This window comes from Daucus carota, chromosome 5 (assembly GCF_001625215.2).
Source record: "Daucus carota subsp. sativus chromosome 5, DH1 v3.0, whole genome shotgun sequence".
Taxonomy (NCBI): domain Eukaryota; kingdom Viridiplantae; phylum Streptophyta; class Magnoliopsida; order Apiales; family Apiaceae; genus Daucus; species Daucus carota.
The window spans coordinates 42,531,389-42,548,622 of NC_030385.2; the positions used below are offsets into that span (position 1 = coordinate 42,531,389).

The 17,234-nt window shown below is 34.7% G+C and overlaps 3 protein-coding genes across 4 annotated transcripts; 1 reads left to right on the plus strand and 2 right to left on the minus strand.

Moving 5' to 3' along the window:
* Positions 1–1,368: 1,368 nt before the first annotated feature.
* On the plus strand, positions 1,369–7,242 carry LOC108224041 (transcription factor ILR3). The gene is made up of 5 exons (XM_017398581.2): positions 1,369–1,664; positions 4,217–4,279; positions 5,925–6,002; positions 6,076–6,238; positions 6,700–7,242. The coding sequence occupies exons 1-5, from the start codon at positions 1,522–1,524 to the stop codon at positions 6,967–6,969; spliced, it is 717 nt and encodes a 238-aa protein (XP_017254070.1). The 5' UTR covers positions 1,369–1,521; the 3' UTR covers positions 6,970–7,242.
* Positions 7,243–7,315: 73 nt separating this feature from the next.
* Positions 7,316–10,298, minus strand: LOC108221798 ((+)-alpha-terpineol synthase-like). Its single transcript, XM_017395655.2, has 7 exons — positions 10,065–10,298; positions 9,329–9,593; positions 8,835–9,213; positions 8,303–8,518; positions 8,037–8,175; positions 7,701–7,949; positions 7,316–7,615 (listed from the first exon to the last, which is right to left on the minus strand). Exons 1-7 carry the CDS (start codon positions 10,296–10,298, stop codon positions 7,316–7,318), a joined length of 1,782 nt encoding a protein of 593 aa, XP_017251144.1.
* A 551-nt stretch (positions 10,299–10,849) lies between these two features.
* On the minus strand, positions 10,850–14,132 carry LOC108221799 ((+)-alpha-terpineol synthase-like). Of its 2 annotated transcripts, none has more exons than XM_064093724.1 (7): positions 13,829–14,132; positions 13,156–13,420; positions 12,661–13,039; positions 11,920–12,135; positions 11,671–11,809; positions 11,330–11,578; positions 10,850–11,243 (listed from the first exon to the last, which is right to left on the minus strand). In XM_064093724.1, exons 1-7 carry the CDS (start codon positions 14,087–14,089, stop codon positions 10,944–10,946), a joined length of 1,809 nt encoding a protein of 602 aa, XP_063949794.1. In that variant the 5' UTR covers positions 14,090–14,132; the 3' UTR covers positions 10,850–10,943. The 2 variants fall into 2 exon arrangements, with proteins under 2 accessions (XP_063949794.1, XP_017251145.2); XM_017395656.2 differs by having other exon boundaries at positions 13,856–14,131.
* Between the last annotated feature and the right edge of the window lie 3,102 nt (positions 14,133–17,234).

Consider the following 17,234-nt stretch of genomic DNA (forward strand, 5'->3'; position numbering starts at 1 on the left):
ATCTATTTAGGGAAAATAGATTTTTTTGCCACCCAACTTATTATTTGTTTAGAAACCTACCACTGAATTATAATTTTTTTCTTTTTTGTCACTAGTGTTAGGTTCGGACTTTTTTTTGTCACTAACGTTAGGTTCGGATTTGATTATTAACACTATGTTATTTTTTTGGTATTATTAAAATATAATGTTAGTCTGCAATATAATGGCGATCTGATATGTGTTTATATATTAGTGTCCTAGGTAGTTTACCTTGGAGGACGAGAGTTGGACACGCGTTTTGAGACTCCAAAAAATTTTAAAAATTATTTTATTTTATTTTTTCTGTATAAAATTTAATGTTGGTGTTTTTTTCCTTAAAAAAACGTTGGATTTTTTTTTGTCACTGACGTTATGTTTTGATTTGATTATTGACAATATGTTATTTTTTAAGCATTATAAAAACATAGTGGTAGTCTGCAATATTATGGTGATATGATATGTGTCTATAACATTATATACAGTCATCTATATGTCCCTTAGCTAGTTTACCTTGAAGTATGAGAGTTTAACAGGCATTTTAAGAACCTAAAAAATTTAGTTTTATGAATTATTTTAAGACTTCACAAATATATAGTATCACTTGACTTTATAGTTATTTACCACTACTTGTCACTTATTTTAAGGTTCCCACTTTTTATAAATGTAGTTCCATAAGTTAATTTTGAGATTTCCTTTCTGACTATAAAAATCCGTACTCTCGTCCTCTAAGATAAACTACCTAGGACACATATGGAGTACTACATATAAAGATATAGACACAGATCACTATTATATTGCAGACTACCGAAAAATAAATTTCCGAAAAATATCGTTTAGATGGTCGGGAAATTTAAATAAAGGTCTGATTTTAATTAAATATAATAAAATTTCCCAAAATACCCCTTCAAAAGTTAACGGTAACGGCAGAAGATAACGGAAAGGGTGCAAAGTGTCTACAGGTTAAAAGTAAGGGGCTGCATAGTGTTTATTCCAAAACTATTAGGTGCAATGTGCAACATGCTGAAATCAAAAGGGTGCCAAATGCAATTGACTCTAAAAAGAATAACACAATGTTAATAATCAAATCCGAACCTAATGTTAGTGACAAAAAAAAATCCGAACCTAACATTAGTGGCAAAAAAGAAAAAAATTATAGTTCAGTGGTAGGTTTCTAAACAAATAATAAGTTGGGTGACAAAAAAATCTATTTTCCCATCTATTTACGATTGTCGCAAATATCCAAGAAAGCAAGTTAAAAAGACAAGGAATAACACAGTGTGGAACCCACAGAGATGAAATGGCCGCCAATCCATCAATCACCACTCCACTCTTTTCCTAGCCGTCCCTCTTGAATAAATATATTCATTCCATCACACTCCAATTATCATCTATCATCTTGGAAGACACATTTTATTTTTCTATTCTAATAATAGAATAAAGCAGCTGCTCCCCATTCTCTTCAATTTTATTTATGTGTTTCACCATCCAAACACTCCACTAGCAATGAACTCCATGGATATTGACTTAACCGCATCTTCCAACTGGGTTTTTGATTATGATTTGATGGACGATATTCATTTCCCGGCGCCGCCCACCGTCGCCTTCACCTGGCCTAATCCCACCGTCAATTCTTCTTCCAACTCAAGGTGCGTTGACTTTTTTAGTTGCTTGGGTTTTTGTCTTCTTCTTCTATGTTGTGTACCTACTAGGTAGGTTTCTATGTGAATACATGTACAGATGTACTATGTTTGGTTGTCATGTGTGTAGTAAACTTAGGCTAGCTAATATCCGGATTGTGTTCGGTAATAACAAGAAAGAGGTCGAGAGTTCGAGTCGCATGAGTGCATGGACATTGAGATTTCTGTGTTGTGTAGTTTGCATGGTTATTAAGTAATTCAATTATAGTGTAAGGAATCTGTATAAGTTATACTCCATCCGTCCCACCCAATTCTTTACATTGGGTTTGGGTACGGAGGTTAAGAAATATGTATAAAGTAGTGAAAAAGAGAAAGAAAAGTGGGTGGAGTGGCGGGACCCACTGGTTTTTAATATATAAAAGAGAGATAGTGGAGTAAAAGTAGTGCGAAAAGGGAGGAAAAGTGGTAAAGTGGTGGGACCCATTAAGTATTTTAGGAAATTTTTGTAATGTAAAGAAATGGGTGACAGCCAAATAAGGAAACCGTAAAGAATCTTGTGGGACGGAGGGAGTAGATTGTATAACCAAACCAAATTGTTTAGGTAGGATCCGGCCCGGGTGAGATGGGTACATCATTTTATTTAGCTATTAATCTTTGGCTATTACTATGAATTCATTTTTATTATCTTCATTTTGTGCATTATCTTTCTAAATGTTTTAGAGAGTTTATGAATGTAGTCAAGTATACTAGATATCTTCATTTTTACAATTTTACTAGAAATTATACATTATTGGATAAATACTATTTACTTATATAATGCAATTTTATATTATAGATATACATTGTAAGTTTATATCACGGTCATTATTTTAAGTTTACCCACATTATAAAATTTTCAGTACTGCTTAACCAGACTTAGCATCCAATAGTAACTAATTTCTAAGTATTATATGATGAACAATATCGTTGTGCCTCTATAAAATTTCAAAATCCACAAAGAATAGGCAGAATACTATTATGGACATTATAGAGGTTTAGATATTGGGCAATGCAATTTATATACATTTCCATGTGAAACCAATATTAAACAATATTAAAAAAGAGCTAGTTTAACTGAACTAAAATGCACTTATTCTTGGCAAGTCATCAAGTTAAGAGTATTTTAATGAAGTAGCATCAATAATCAAATTGTTTAAGGTGTTCAATGAGTGTAACCTCGGCTTCTTTTAAATTAAACTACTGTTTAGTTTTTTGATTTCACCATTTGTGCTAAAATAGATGGAGATATTGCTATAATTTAGCATCAAAAAGTGATTTTTAATGCTGAACTAATAACATGTCTCCAATGGTTGGTGCGATATCTTGTTCCAAATTTAACTTTTATATACAAATTCAATTTTTCAACCTATCTTTACTCCAAGGATCCCACTATTTTCACTTTTTGGTGTGGTGAGAATTATAACTCCATCTATCTTTTGTTCTTTATTTAGAACAAACTATAGTATTGTTCTGTTTTAGCTCAAAATATAGAACACCATTGGTAATTTTAGTTTTCGTTCTATAATATAGCTATAGAACAAGATATAGAACAATATTGGAATTGCTCTAGCACTTCGTGTCTCATGCTAGGAGTACCTTGCTCTATTCATGTTGGCTTCAGTATATACTGTATAGAGGATAAGAGGACTGTGAATTGTTGTGTAACTAGTTACTCTGTATATCTCGGTTCTTAGCTTTATGTTTCTAAAACGAAAGTTAACCTAGACTGCATGTTAGAGGTTTAGACCCTTGTACCGGACATATTACATATGGCTGTAATAAATTAATTGCAGTTTCCATCAAGTTCAGTCCTTAAAATGTTTGCTTATTAAATTGTTCTTCATTATTCTATTGACACAAGTTCATACAGCATTTAGCCCATATATTAATAATATCCATATGTGAATAAATAATTGAAATAACACTAGAATATGCTACATCAAATATTATCCAATTGCATCTTCTTTCATGCAAATATTTTAGGGCATAAAAATATTATATCATGTACATGTTGTTTGGCCTTTTGTGGCCAACTCATATGTAATGAAGTATATTATCCTATATGATGTATTGAGCAATATCTGGTAGTGGTCGAGTATATGTTCTAAGGAGGATTCAGCATCATGTATAATAAGAAACAACAATATATTTACATTTTTTCCTTTCAGCGCCAGTGAATTTTGTAATGCTGATATATCTGTAAGAGATTTTAAAGAATATCCACTATTAAAATTGACTTTAACATGATATGACACAATATTCTTGAGAGAACATCTTTCTCTCTTCAAATGGAAGGAGTTGCTTTTGTCTCTTCAATCTGATGGAGAGGCACTAATTTTTTTTTCCTGTTATTATATTTTAAAGTATATATGGACTACAGATCTCTCCTCCCTCCCCCCCGGGGAGTTTGACTATACAAATATGATATGTCCTCTGGTATGCACTACCTGAAAGGAAAGCACCGCAAACAATATACTTCCAACAACCTTTTACATTGATGCATTTCTAAATTATGTATGCAGTGCGGAAATAGACAGCTTGATTCTGGGTTCTCAAGGACACAAGGAATTGGAATCTCGAAAACGGTACACTCCTTAACCTCACCTCCCCCCCCCCCCCCCCCCCCACCCCCCCCCCCCCCCCCCCCCCCCCCCCCCCACCCCCCACCCCCACACACCCCAACACACACACACAAAAAAAATAATAATAATAAAAAATAAAAAGAGAAATATAGTTTCAATATATATCACATTTCTCTTTCCACTGCTCCAAGTACATTTATTCTCCAAACTATGAATCAACTAGTTTACACATAAAAAACATTTTGACATTTTTTGCTTGCATTGTGTTATTATTTTGTGTTTTTTGTGAACTCTTAAAACTTGGGAATATGGTGAACTTATTATTTTTTTTTTTTTGGCATTTCATTATATATTTGAAGGAGAGGGGGAGTGGGAACTAGAACCCATTGCCAAAAGGTGGTGGGGGAGAGCCTCTACCACTAGAGAATCCCTAATCCTCGTTTGGTTAAGTATATAATTGAGGCTATGCTGGTGCTAAACCTAGTTGGTTATTTATAAAAAGTTGAGATGTTTAGATGCTTTTGATTCCTGGTTTCTTAAACATAGCATACAGTAGCAAAATGTTGGTTTCATACTTCCATTACATTGTTGTACCTGATAAAAATTGCAGTAGAGTGAAGTCTTAAAATGTGAAAATATCACTTGCCATATAAAGGAGTGAAGCAACTCAGATTTGTATCATCATCTTGCCTAGTAAGTCCTTCATCAGTTTTCTGGTTTAAATGGGTGTAATATTATATTTGCAGATACCCAAGTGTATTTTCTAATGCTAATTATTTTTCATAAATCTATAATAGGAATAGACATGAGGTTCATCTGCACTTCAGTTAAAAAAACATTGTTGCAAAACAAAGCTGGTAAAGGCTGCAGCTGAGAAGACAATTCTCTTATGAACATATATAATGTGTAGTAGAAATGTAGTCAAGCCCATGTCATTTTCTTTCATTGGAACGTCTTAATTATATATTTTGTTGTTTTAATATTTTTAGAACGATTGGTCAAGTAATTAAATATGATGAAGAATACACTCTCGGCTATACTGCTTTGTGTTTGTCTGATCCCACAAAATTTTGATTTTTTGAATTATTTCCAGAGCCATTATAATAACTCCTTAGAAGACAAGAACTTTTGTACACTGTTTCATAAGTGCCATATTTGTCACTTAAGTTTGCAATTTCTTAGAACATTAAAATTATTATTTCAGTTTTATACCGTCAAAAATATAATTAATTGACCATAGTACTGAAATCCCTTTTCTAACACCACATAGTGGTAAAAACATTTTCAATTTCATTCCAAGTATGCTTGCCTGAAATTCAGAAATATAGCAGGGAAGGTGGTGGTTGTACAGTCATTAAGGTCAAATGATTTTTTTTACTTATCAAGGTGCTACTGCACATAAATTGCTTATAGTTGGGTCTTATTTTATTTTGCTTAGAAGCTTATGTCAGTACTGTTTGATGGAGTGTGGAATGAATTTTATTAGCTTTGCTCACTGTGACACTTGTTGATGCACACATGCAGAATCTCTCAATCTTTCCACAGTTTTCATTAGATTTACACATATATCAATATCTTAATACCTAAAGCAATCAAAATACTTGAGAAAATTGAAATAATAGCGTAACATGTATTAGTGCCTATACAGGGCGAGACCAGACTCACTTAATGCATCTGGCTCCAAAGCATGCCGGGAGAAAATGCGGAGAGATAAACTGAATGAAAGGCATGCTCATATACCCATCAACTCGTTTTTATTTCTAGTATTCTTTCCTAAAGTGATCTACCTTAAAATTAAGGTTCCTGGAATTGAGTTCCATCCTTGAGCCTGGAAGGCCACCTAAAACTGACAAGGCTGCTATTCTGAATGACGCTGTTCGGATGTTGACACAGCTAAGGAATGAAGCTAATGCACTTAAGGAATCTAATGAGGAACTGCAGGAGAAGATTAAAGATTTAAAGGTGTTTATTCTACTATTCCTCTGCTTTAAAAGTTTATCACCTTTGTCTAGAGGAAGGTTAGAGTAGATCTAATCCTTTTCGGAAGTAAAATCAGGTTGTTTTTTCTTCTATTAATACACTCTAGGGGTATAGAAGAACAGGCAGCCTAATTTGAAATGGGCTTTACTAATAGCATAGTGTCTTAAGAACATTGCTTTAATCAAGTATAAAAAGTTTTTTTTTCGTTTTTTTGCTAAATCAGTAAAGATTCTGGCTGAAAGGAAGTTGTCCAAGGGCTATCCTTGAAGAAATAGAGGCATAAACATGCTAGTGCTTTTTGTTGAGGCTCAAATTTGTCAAGGGGTTATAACTATAAGAGTAAAGACATGCTACCATTTGAGATGTAGCTTCTTGGTAGATCTGGAGATTTCACTTTCCACTTTTCCTTCAGAAAGGTTTAATAAATTTCATATTTTGTTCAGGTTGAGAAGCATGAGCTCCGTGATGAGAAGCAGAAGATAAAGGCAGACAAAGAGAAGCTGGAGCAGCAAATCAAAGCCTTCAGTGCCCAACCAGCCTTTTTACCTCATCCCTCTACATTGCGAGCTGCATATTCTGCACAACAAGGACAAGCTGAAGGAAACAAGTTAATGTCCTTTGTTGGCTACCCTGGTGTTGCAATGTGGCAATTTATGCCACCAGCTGTAGTAGACACCACACAGGATCATGTTCTCCGTCCACCGGTTGCCTAAGTTGGAGGGCTCGTTCAAACATCCATCTCCCCAAGGATTGTTCACTACCGATATTATTATAATTAACTTATAATTATGCATCTGTTCTTCAATGTGCCTGGTTCTGAAGTCCAAGAACCTTGTGTATCTGAACATATTGACATTATTTGAGGCAACTGGTATTTGATATTTGCATGTATTATAGAATAAGAAACGTAACGTTGGCGCTGTTGCCTTGTGGTCAACTACTTCAGTTGAGCAAATGCATTAGTGAAAAATACATTGATCACTGTATATATGAGTATAGCTCAGTACTCCCTCCGTGCCTAAATACATGTTCATTTTGACTTTTGAGAAGTTGAGTACGTCAACGGTTAAGAGCAAACGGTTCCAACAAAAACGATTTCAAGAGGTCCTTGATATAGTTTTGAGGGATGCCAAGTCCATCTCCGTGCTGATAAAAGGTTTGAGCTGTTCGTGCAAGATTTGCATTTGCTGTGCGAAATGGTTCACCGACAGGGTAGCTTGCAAGCAAATCTTTATTAAGAATCTTCCATGTCTCGTGCACTAAACTATCAACATATTTTCTGGACTCTGCTTCACTTGCTCCAGTATCATTCATGTAACACTGCACTGCCTTCAGACTATCTCCTCGAGCCAACTCTTCCTAAGTTGCATGTAAATCTAATCAAAACCAGAACATGAATACGTCTACACATGTATGATTGTGTCATTAAGGTCAGTATACGTACAGATGATGTTCCAAGATCATTGGTTAGTCGAAGAATCATGGAGGAACACCACATGATACTGGGAAGCTTGTCTATGTAGTCCAATGCCTCCACAGTTATCTTATCCGCAGTTCGGAAGTAGGCGCAAAACAAAACTATTGGAGCTGCAGATGAAACTGCACCATTCTGCATATATTCCTCCAGTGTTGGCTTGTATCCAGAATAATACCATTTTGCTTCTTTGAGAAAAGCTTTACACATATATGTCCACTGCCATAATTCAAGGAAACATTGATCAGGCAGCCTATAGATTGAACAAGGTTAGTTTGAAAAGTAAATTAAGTCATTTGAAGATACTTGTTTGCTGAAATATGGTATGATGTTGAAGTCTCGTTCTTGCAGTGTCCAGTATCCTATTTGATTTGTGGTATTGAACATTGCAAGAAGAACCGTCTTCAAGTTGTTTGGGAGCTTGTCGATTTCTGTAATATCCCACCTGAAATAGTATAATAGAAAGATATGGAAGCTTGCAAACTACTAAGAGTAATGCTAGGTACATAGAAACAGATACAGAAATATGCACAGAATGACGTAGATTCCACTGTTATTATGATTACACATACCTGTCAACATAATCTGTGAAGAGCTCCAGCTCTTCTAATGAGCCATATATATCGTACAAATCATCAATGATTATTAGTAAGCAAATGACTTTGGTTCCCATATCTCGGAAAGCCTTATATCCTGGATCCGGAACTGTTCCATTGCACCAGAAATAATGTTCTACTAACCTGTCTCGTGCAAAGCTCATCTTGTCCAATCCAGTTTCCACCCACCAACTGCAGAGGATATATACATATACTTATAAACACAGAAAACTGGTCACTTGACATGAATATCAGCTCCTGTACGAACCTTGGGGTCAACTTAAACAGTTATGTAGCGGAACGTAATCCAGGCTGCAGCCCCGACTGAGCTAGGAAAGTCAAGATTTTTTTTAACAAAAATTCAGTTGTTTATGTTTAAAGATTAATTGATTTTTTATTGTTACCCCACTAGTTCTATTTATAAGTAAATATTATTATTCAAAAATTGGCCCCGGTCATCTTAATTTCTGATTAACCACTGGTTCTATAAAACATATAATTTATATACCTTGCTAGTTTGCTGACTTCTTTCTGGTAAACTGATTGGATGATGTTATAGTCTAACTTGGCGAAGTTAAGCAAATTAGAGTTGATGTTTTGTTCTTTCTCGTATGCATCAATGTACCATCTAGCCTCCACTCTTGTTAATTTCCAATGCAGAGGCATATCTAAGGCATGATTCACTTTTGCTGTCATGTTAAGAGCTATTTTCCCTTGTTCCACAGCATTCTTTAAGCATGCTGTTGAAAAGGCCTTCGCTTCATCAATGATATCTTCACCTTGGAAACCGTAGAAAGATGCTTCATACAAGCTGAGTAACCCCTTCACATCCTCGCAAAGATTTGCCTTGAAATTACCCGTGTCATCTTTAAACCTTCTGAACACATCTGCGACAAAAAAATGAAGATTAGATTTATATAAATCACTGTTCTGATTTTGAGTTAAATCTATAGATCAACCATATAATTGATCACTTAAAATTGAAGGTAAGCTGTGACAGACCTTGTGACACAGTATATCCATGCTCTCTGAGCATTCTGAATTGCAGAGCTGTTGTATAAAGATCATCACTCAATGACGCCTCACTAATATTATTATATATAACATTAATTGCTTGTTTTACATCATTCTGGAATCGGTGGTTCAACCCTAGCCTTTGAACCGTGTCAAGCAACTCGAGCTTGGCCAATGGGTCATCCGTTTCTGCATGAATTAGACGTTTCACAAGGTCCTTCAACTCGTCCAACTGTCTTGCATATTTCTCTTCCTGCAAAGATTACACATGTTACATGAAATTATCATTCACCTAAAGTGGATAAATTGATAAATATGATCCCAGGATAAAGATCGTGATTAATATCCAGAAAAAAAAAAGTATTTTTGATGATCTAGCCAAACCCATGCAGCCATGCAGGTAAATATTATACAAGTTCATCATGGTATATCTTATCTATGTTATAGCTAGGGTAAAATCATATTGCTAGATAATTTATAGCAAGTATATATAAAAGGGTCAGGTCCACAAAAGACGTATGTTGTTGCATATCATACCGTACTTGATAAGTAGAACATAATATTCACATATTAAAATAACCATTTTACCATTCCACACTTATTAAGAACAATACCATATAATGCCCCAACATACGTTTTTCAGAGATCTAAACCCATTTACAAATATGCAGTGAGAGATGTGTCAAATATTCATGCACATGAGCAACAGAACAAGCATTAGTACAGTATAATCACTGTTTAGTGACTTGACGAAGTTGTAGTCCCAGGAACTTGGTGGGTAGTTTGCATTTCTTCTCAAAGCTGCACCGTTCACCTGGTCAATCATCGTATCTGTAGTTTTTATGCATTGAACACGGCCTTCAGTCGCAAAGGTTCTATTATGATTCCTTGCTGAAGAAACATAACTGCAGGGAAGTGCAGTGACTAGTAAGGTTGAACTCAGATTTTGGAGGGCCATATCAGTTTTGGCAGAGAAAGGTTTGCAAGTATATTATGCGTTCCATGATATGTGCGAATTACAATATATATTGAAGCAAATATAATTTGTCCTAATTTGAAAATCAAACTGTCACACCTGATTCATAATCTTTTCATTATAATTTGAAAACTTGAACTACTAACCAATTCTTATAGTTAAAACAGTAACATATTTGTTTCTAAATATAACTGTCACCAATTTTGCTGATGCTGCAGATTGGCCTGCAGGCTCCTACTATAATTTAACTGCCCACCAGTTCTGCTGATGCCGCACATTGGCCTGCTATTCTAATTTTTACTCCCAAGTCCTAATTTGAAAACTTGAGCAGCCACTTATATCTTCTAGTTAAAACCTAACACATTCGTTTTAATATTTAACTACCTACTAATTTTGCTGATGCTGCACATCGGCCTGCTATTATAATTAGCAAACTACGCTATTGCTTGTTTAAAATGATGTTTCATTGCCCTTCTATGCTGACTGTTTTGGTGTCATGTTGTTTTAATTTATCCAAATCAGAAGTTGTCACATACAACTAAAATTCAAGACTGGTTATTTATCATTGCTGAAGAGAAAATAAATGGCTTTATAACTGGTAGTCATAGCGCCAAGAAGTTGTGCACATCAATGGTTAAGAGTAAAGGGTTCCACCAATAACGATTTCAAAAGGTCCTTCATCCAGTTCTGAGGTTCGCCAAGTCCATCTCCATACTGATAAAAGCTTTGAGTTGTTCGCGCAAGATTTGGATTGGCTGTGAGAAATGGTTCACTGAAAGGATGACTTCCAAGCAAATCTTCATTTAGAATCTTCCATTTCTCGTGCACTAAACTATCAACATATTTTTTGGACTCTGCTTCACTTGCTCCAGTATCGTTCATGTAACATTGGACTGCTTTCAGACTACTTCCTCGTGCCAACTCTTCCTAAGGTACACGCAAATCTAATCAAAACTAGGACATGGATACAATGATATACACATATATGATTGTGTGAAGGTCAGTGTACTTACAGATGATGTTCCCAGATCATTGGTTAGTCGAAGAATCAAGGAGGAGCATGACATGATACTTGGAAGCTTGTCTACATAATCCAACGCCTCCACAGTTATCTTATCTGCAGTTAGGAAGTAAGCACAAAACAAAACCATTGGAGCCGCAGATGAAAATGCACCATTTTCCATATATTCCTCCAGTGTTGGCTTGTATCCAGAATAATACCATTTCGCTTCTTGGAGAAAAGCTTTACACATATATGTCCACTGCCATGATTCAGGAAAAAATTTGAGGCAGTCTATTGATTGAACAAAGACAAGTGAAAACTGTAATGAAGTTCTCTAAATACAGTTCATACTTGTTTACTTAAATATGGTATAATGTTAAAGTCTCGTTCTTGCAGTGTCCAGTATCCTATTTGATTTGTGGTATTGAACATTGCAAGAAGAACCGTCTTCAATTTTTTTGGGAGCTTGTCAATTTCTGTAATATCCCATCTGAAATAGTATAATAGAAAGATATGGGAGCTTGCAAAATGCTAAGAGTAATGTTAGGTACACAGAAACAGATAGAGAAATATGCACAAAATGACGTAGATTATACATACCTGTCAACATAATCTGTAAAGAGCTCCAGCTCTTCTAATGAGCCATATATATCGTACAAATCATCAATGGTTATTAGTAAGCAAATTACTTTTGTTCCCATATCTCGGAAAGCCTTATATTCTGGATCCGGAACTGTTCCATTGCACCAGAAATAATGTTCTACTAACCTGTCTCGTGCAAAGCTCATCTTGTCCAATCCAGTTTCCACCCACCAACTGCAGAGGATATATAAATATACTTACACACAAAAAAAACTGGCCACTTGACATGAATACCAGCTCGTTTACGAAATTGGGGTTAGTATGAAACAATTATGTAGCGGAATAAGGGAGCCTAACCCAGGCTGCAGCCTCGGCCCTCGACTCAGCTAGGAAAGTCAATGATTTTTTTTAAAACAAAAAATCAGTTGTTTATGTTTAAAGATTAATAGATTTTTATTGGAGCCCGACTAGTTCTAGTTATAAGTAAATTTAATTATTTTAAAAAGAGTAGTGCTACAACCACAAAATTGGATACAAAATTTTGTATAAAATGACATGGCAATTGAGTTATGATGTTTTGATTGATGCTATTAATGCATATACAGAGATCAATCGAATCAAAACTTAACACATACTCATTTTGTGAATAATTTTGTATCTAATTTTGTTCATGAAACATTTTCCTTTTAATAATTATCCCCGGGTTATTTTAATTTCCAATTCACCACTGGTTCTATATAAAACATAAAATTTATATACCTTGCTAGTTTGCTGACTTCTTTCTGGTAAACTGATTGGATGATGTTATAGTCTAACTTGGCGAAGTTAAGCAAATTAGAGTTGATGTTTTGTTCTTTCTCGTATGCATCAATGTACCATCTAGCCTCCACCCTTATTAATTTCCAATGCAAAGGCATATCTAAGGCATGATTCACTTTTGCTCTCATGTTAGGACATATTTTCCCTTGTTGTACAGCATTCTTTAAGCATGCTGTTGAAAAGGCCTTCGCTTCATCAATGACATCTTCACCTTGGAAACCATAGAAAGATGCTTCATACAAGCTGAGCAACCCCTTCACATCCTCGCAAAGATTTGCCTTAAAATTACCTGTGTCATCTTTGAACCTCCCGAACACATCTGCCAAAAAAAAAAAAACAAATACGAGAATAAGGTAAGAATTATACGAATCTGATTTTGAGTGAAATGGATAGATCAGTAGCATTGAGTTATTAAAAAAGTAAAGCATGACAGACCTTGTGACACAGTATATCCATGCTCCCTGAGCATTCTGAATTGCAGAGCTGTTGTATAAAGATCATCACTCAGCCATGCATCATTGATATTATTATATATTACATCAACTGCTTGTTTTACATCATTCTGGAATCGATGGTTCAACCCTAGCCTTTGAACTGTGTCAAGCAACTCGAGCTTGGCCAACGGGTCATCCGTTTCTGCATGAATGAGACGTTTTACATTGTCCTTCAACTCATCCAACTGTCTTGCATATTTCTCTTCCTGCGAAGATTATACAAGTTACATAAAATTATCACCAACTTAATATGATCCCAGAATTGAGATTGAGATTAAAACCCAGAAAAAAGTATTTTTAATGATCTAGCCATCCCCATGCAGCCATGCAGGTAGTGATATACAAGTTTATTACACATATCTTATTTATATTATAGCTAGAGTAAAATCATAACGCTCCATAATTTATATCTGAGTACATATACACCGGAGTCAGTCCACAACACACGTATTTTGCAGCATATCATACCGTACTTAATAAGTAAAACCCTGTATTCACATATCACAAACAACCATATTAAGAGCGACACTTTATGACCCAACATATACTATTTTTAGTGCTCCAAACCCATTATAAATATATAGAGAGCGGTATATATTTTAAATATTCATAACCAGGAGCAACAGAAGAAGCATTAGTACAGTATAATCACTGGTTAGTGACTTGACGAAATCGTAATCCCAGGAACTTGGTGGGTAGTTTGCATTTCTTCTCAAAGCTGCACCGCTATCCTGGTTTATAATCGTAGCTCTAGTTTTTATGCGTTGAACAGAGCGTTGAGTAGCAAAGCTTTTGTTATGATTTCTTTCTAAAGGAACAGAACTGCGGGGAAGTGCAGTAACTAGGAAGGCTGAACTCAGACCTTGGAGAGCCATATCAGTTTTGGCAGAGAATGGCTTGCAATTATTATGTGTTATGTGATAAGTAGGATTTGCAAGATTTGCAAGATATATAGAATCAGATAGCATTTGTCCTAATTTGACAAACAAATGCTGATCACACCTGTCCTGCTTCATAATTTTATCATTGTAAAGTACTTCGGGTACCAAATTTTCATCTATACGTTTAATTAATTAATAAGCTCAGCTAAATTCCTTCCAACATCAGGATTACCAAATACTAAAATATTACGTAATATTTAATTCAACTTCATCCCTTCACAAGATTCGCTAAAGATGAAGAAGGTATAAAAACTTTTATTTCTAAACAATAATAGCTTAAATAAATATATTAAAATATTATATTTCTATAAATAATAAATTTTAAAAAATTATATAATCCTGCTCTTGGCACCGAGCTAATAAGCAGCTCGACTGTACAGGGTCCGATGGGAAGCGAACCGGCTACTAGTAAAAAGAATAACATTTGTTTCTATATTTGCGTGCCCACCAAGTTTGCCTGTTTAGCTATCTTAAAGTCAAAATCATGTTATAGAATTGGATGACCCAAGTGGTGAGTTTATCCTCTGTTATTTTCGGAAACCTGAATTCGACTCTGACTCATTTGAAAAGTATTAGAACATATATTGTAAGCCTGTATTGTCAAAATCATGTTTAGATAAATATATAACGCGAGATAAACCGGTCATTTTTTTGACGAATGTCCTACACAAGCTTAGGCTTCTAGCAAAGAAAATGCCGCTTCTCTTATTAAACACGACTATTACAAATGTATCGTGGTTCTTGCACTATTGGACTTGAATCAACATTGTTGCATTATTGCGTTATTGGACTTGAATCAACGTTGTTGTATTATTGGATTTGAATCGACGTTGTTGTATTATTGGATTTGAATCAACATTGTTGCATTATTGCATTATTGGACTTGGGCTACATTTTACAAACATCTTCTGTGTTGTATCCGATAATTTCAAGATTGTCAAGCTTTACTACACAGCTGTGGTCCATTCACATCTATAGTGATCAAACATGCAAAACTCGAAGGTGTAATAATATCGTAAAGGTGTTGATGGAGAAGAATGGCATTTTGATAGATCTTGCGCCAAAAGTTTATTATTCGATAATGAACAGGAGCTCTAGAGAAACAACAATAGACAGGTTATGGGTTTTCGACAGGAAGGTGCATGTGAGCAGGGGCAATCGACCCCTCTTAAATTTTTATTTTTTTAATATTATACATATTTTTAGTTTGTAAAATTGAAATTGACTCCCTTAATTTTTTTTGACCCCTCTTAATTTTTCTTATAAAAAAATTGACCTTCTTTAACTTTACGTAGAGTCAGATCCGCCACTGCATGTGAGACAGTGCTGGATAACTATTCAGTGGCACCAGCGATAAACAAATGAAAATGATTGAAGGAAGGAACTAGGGAGCTGCTGGACATAGCCATCGTTTGGAAAAGACCAACGTGCATGGAACTGATTTTGTGGTTCTGTGGTTTTCAGAGGACATATTTCAGTTTCTTTTTAATTTTAACTTGTTTTTACTGGCTGTTGGAATTTTTTTTAGTGTGTATTAGGCCTAAGAGCACCGAGTCCGTTTTATGCCTCGAGACTCGTGAATCGGATTTGATCAGCTGATTTTTTTGTTCTTATATTGGATGGTTTTGTATATTTGTCATTATTCTTTCTTGCAATTAGTATTAAGATATATTCAATATGTTTGGTTCGGTTATATTTTTGCCAGATGGGATTTGTTACTGCTCAATCACAGCACATAGGCAGGAATAGGGATGGCAACGGGTCGGATCGGGTCGGGTTTCTTGAGATCCAGACCCGATCTATTATATTTCGGGTCGGGTCGGGTTCGGGTCCGGGTCGGAAAAATGAAGATCCAGATCCGATCCGTCGGATTTTTTCGGGTTTCGGTTCGGGTTCGGGTCCAATTCGGGTATTTAAAAAAATAAAATTAAATACAAATTTAAAATTATATATCTATAAAAAATGTGATTATGGATTATTTTTTTTAACTTTAGAAATATAAAAAAGGGAATTACAGGCTTCATTTATTACAATAAACACGTGAAACATGTTAACTCAATTGTATACAATCATTCAGCTTATCATTTATATTTTATTATTTTTATTGTATTTAGATTTTTTTAATGCACAATAATTGAGAAAAATAAAATATTGATGTAATAAATATAAATTCTATATTGCAAATATAAAATTAAATAAAATGTTAATATTCATACTTAATAATTCATAATAATTCAATATAAATACTTTACATTTAACATATATGTATCTATATATATATATATATATATATATATATATATATATATATATATATATAATATTTTGTATCGGGTTTTTATCGGGTTTCGGGTTTGGATCCGGTTTAAATCGGGTTTCGGGTTTCGGGTCGGATCTCGGTTCGGAATACCTGAGATCCAGATCCAGATCCAAATTTTTTCGGGTCCAAAAATAAGATCCAGATCCGGATCCAAATCCAAAAAAATCGGGTTCGGGTAGACCCAATCGGGTCGGAACGAGTCGGGTATCCATCGGGGCGGGTAAAACTGCCATCTCTAGGCAGGAAGTGTATTCCAAGACCAAGTTGAAAATAAGCATCCTTGATCAGGGTGAACCAAATATGTCAATATTGTCGAATTATTCAAAATACTGTTATTTTATTTTCCATCTCTCCTGTACTATTTTTTTTTATACATTTCTCATTAAAATTTGTGACAATTATTGCACATAGGATTGACAATATATTCAAAAAAGTATAATTATAAACAAATACGAAGATAGATGTTTTTCACATGAATGCACCTTTTTCTCGTTATTGAAAGGGTCACAGAAATTGACAATTAACACTCCTCCCCCTTTGATGGAAACAAATAGTAACTATAAATAAATACAAATATATATATATTTTTAATGTGAATATCTTTTTTTTTTTTGAGAGGTTCACAAAATTTGACAACTCTGACCAGCACATGTTAGAGCAAGTGAGCTAAAAATAGGTGTAGCTATTGCTAATATAGCACTAAAAAATGGTTTTTGGTGCTAAAATAATATCACATCTCCAATGGTTGGTGTTATATCT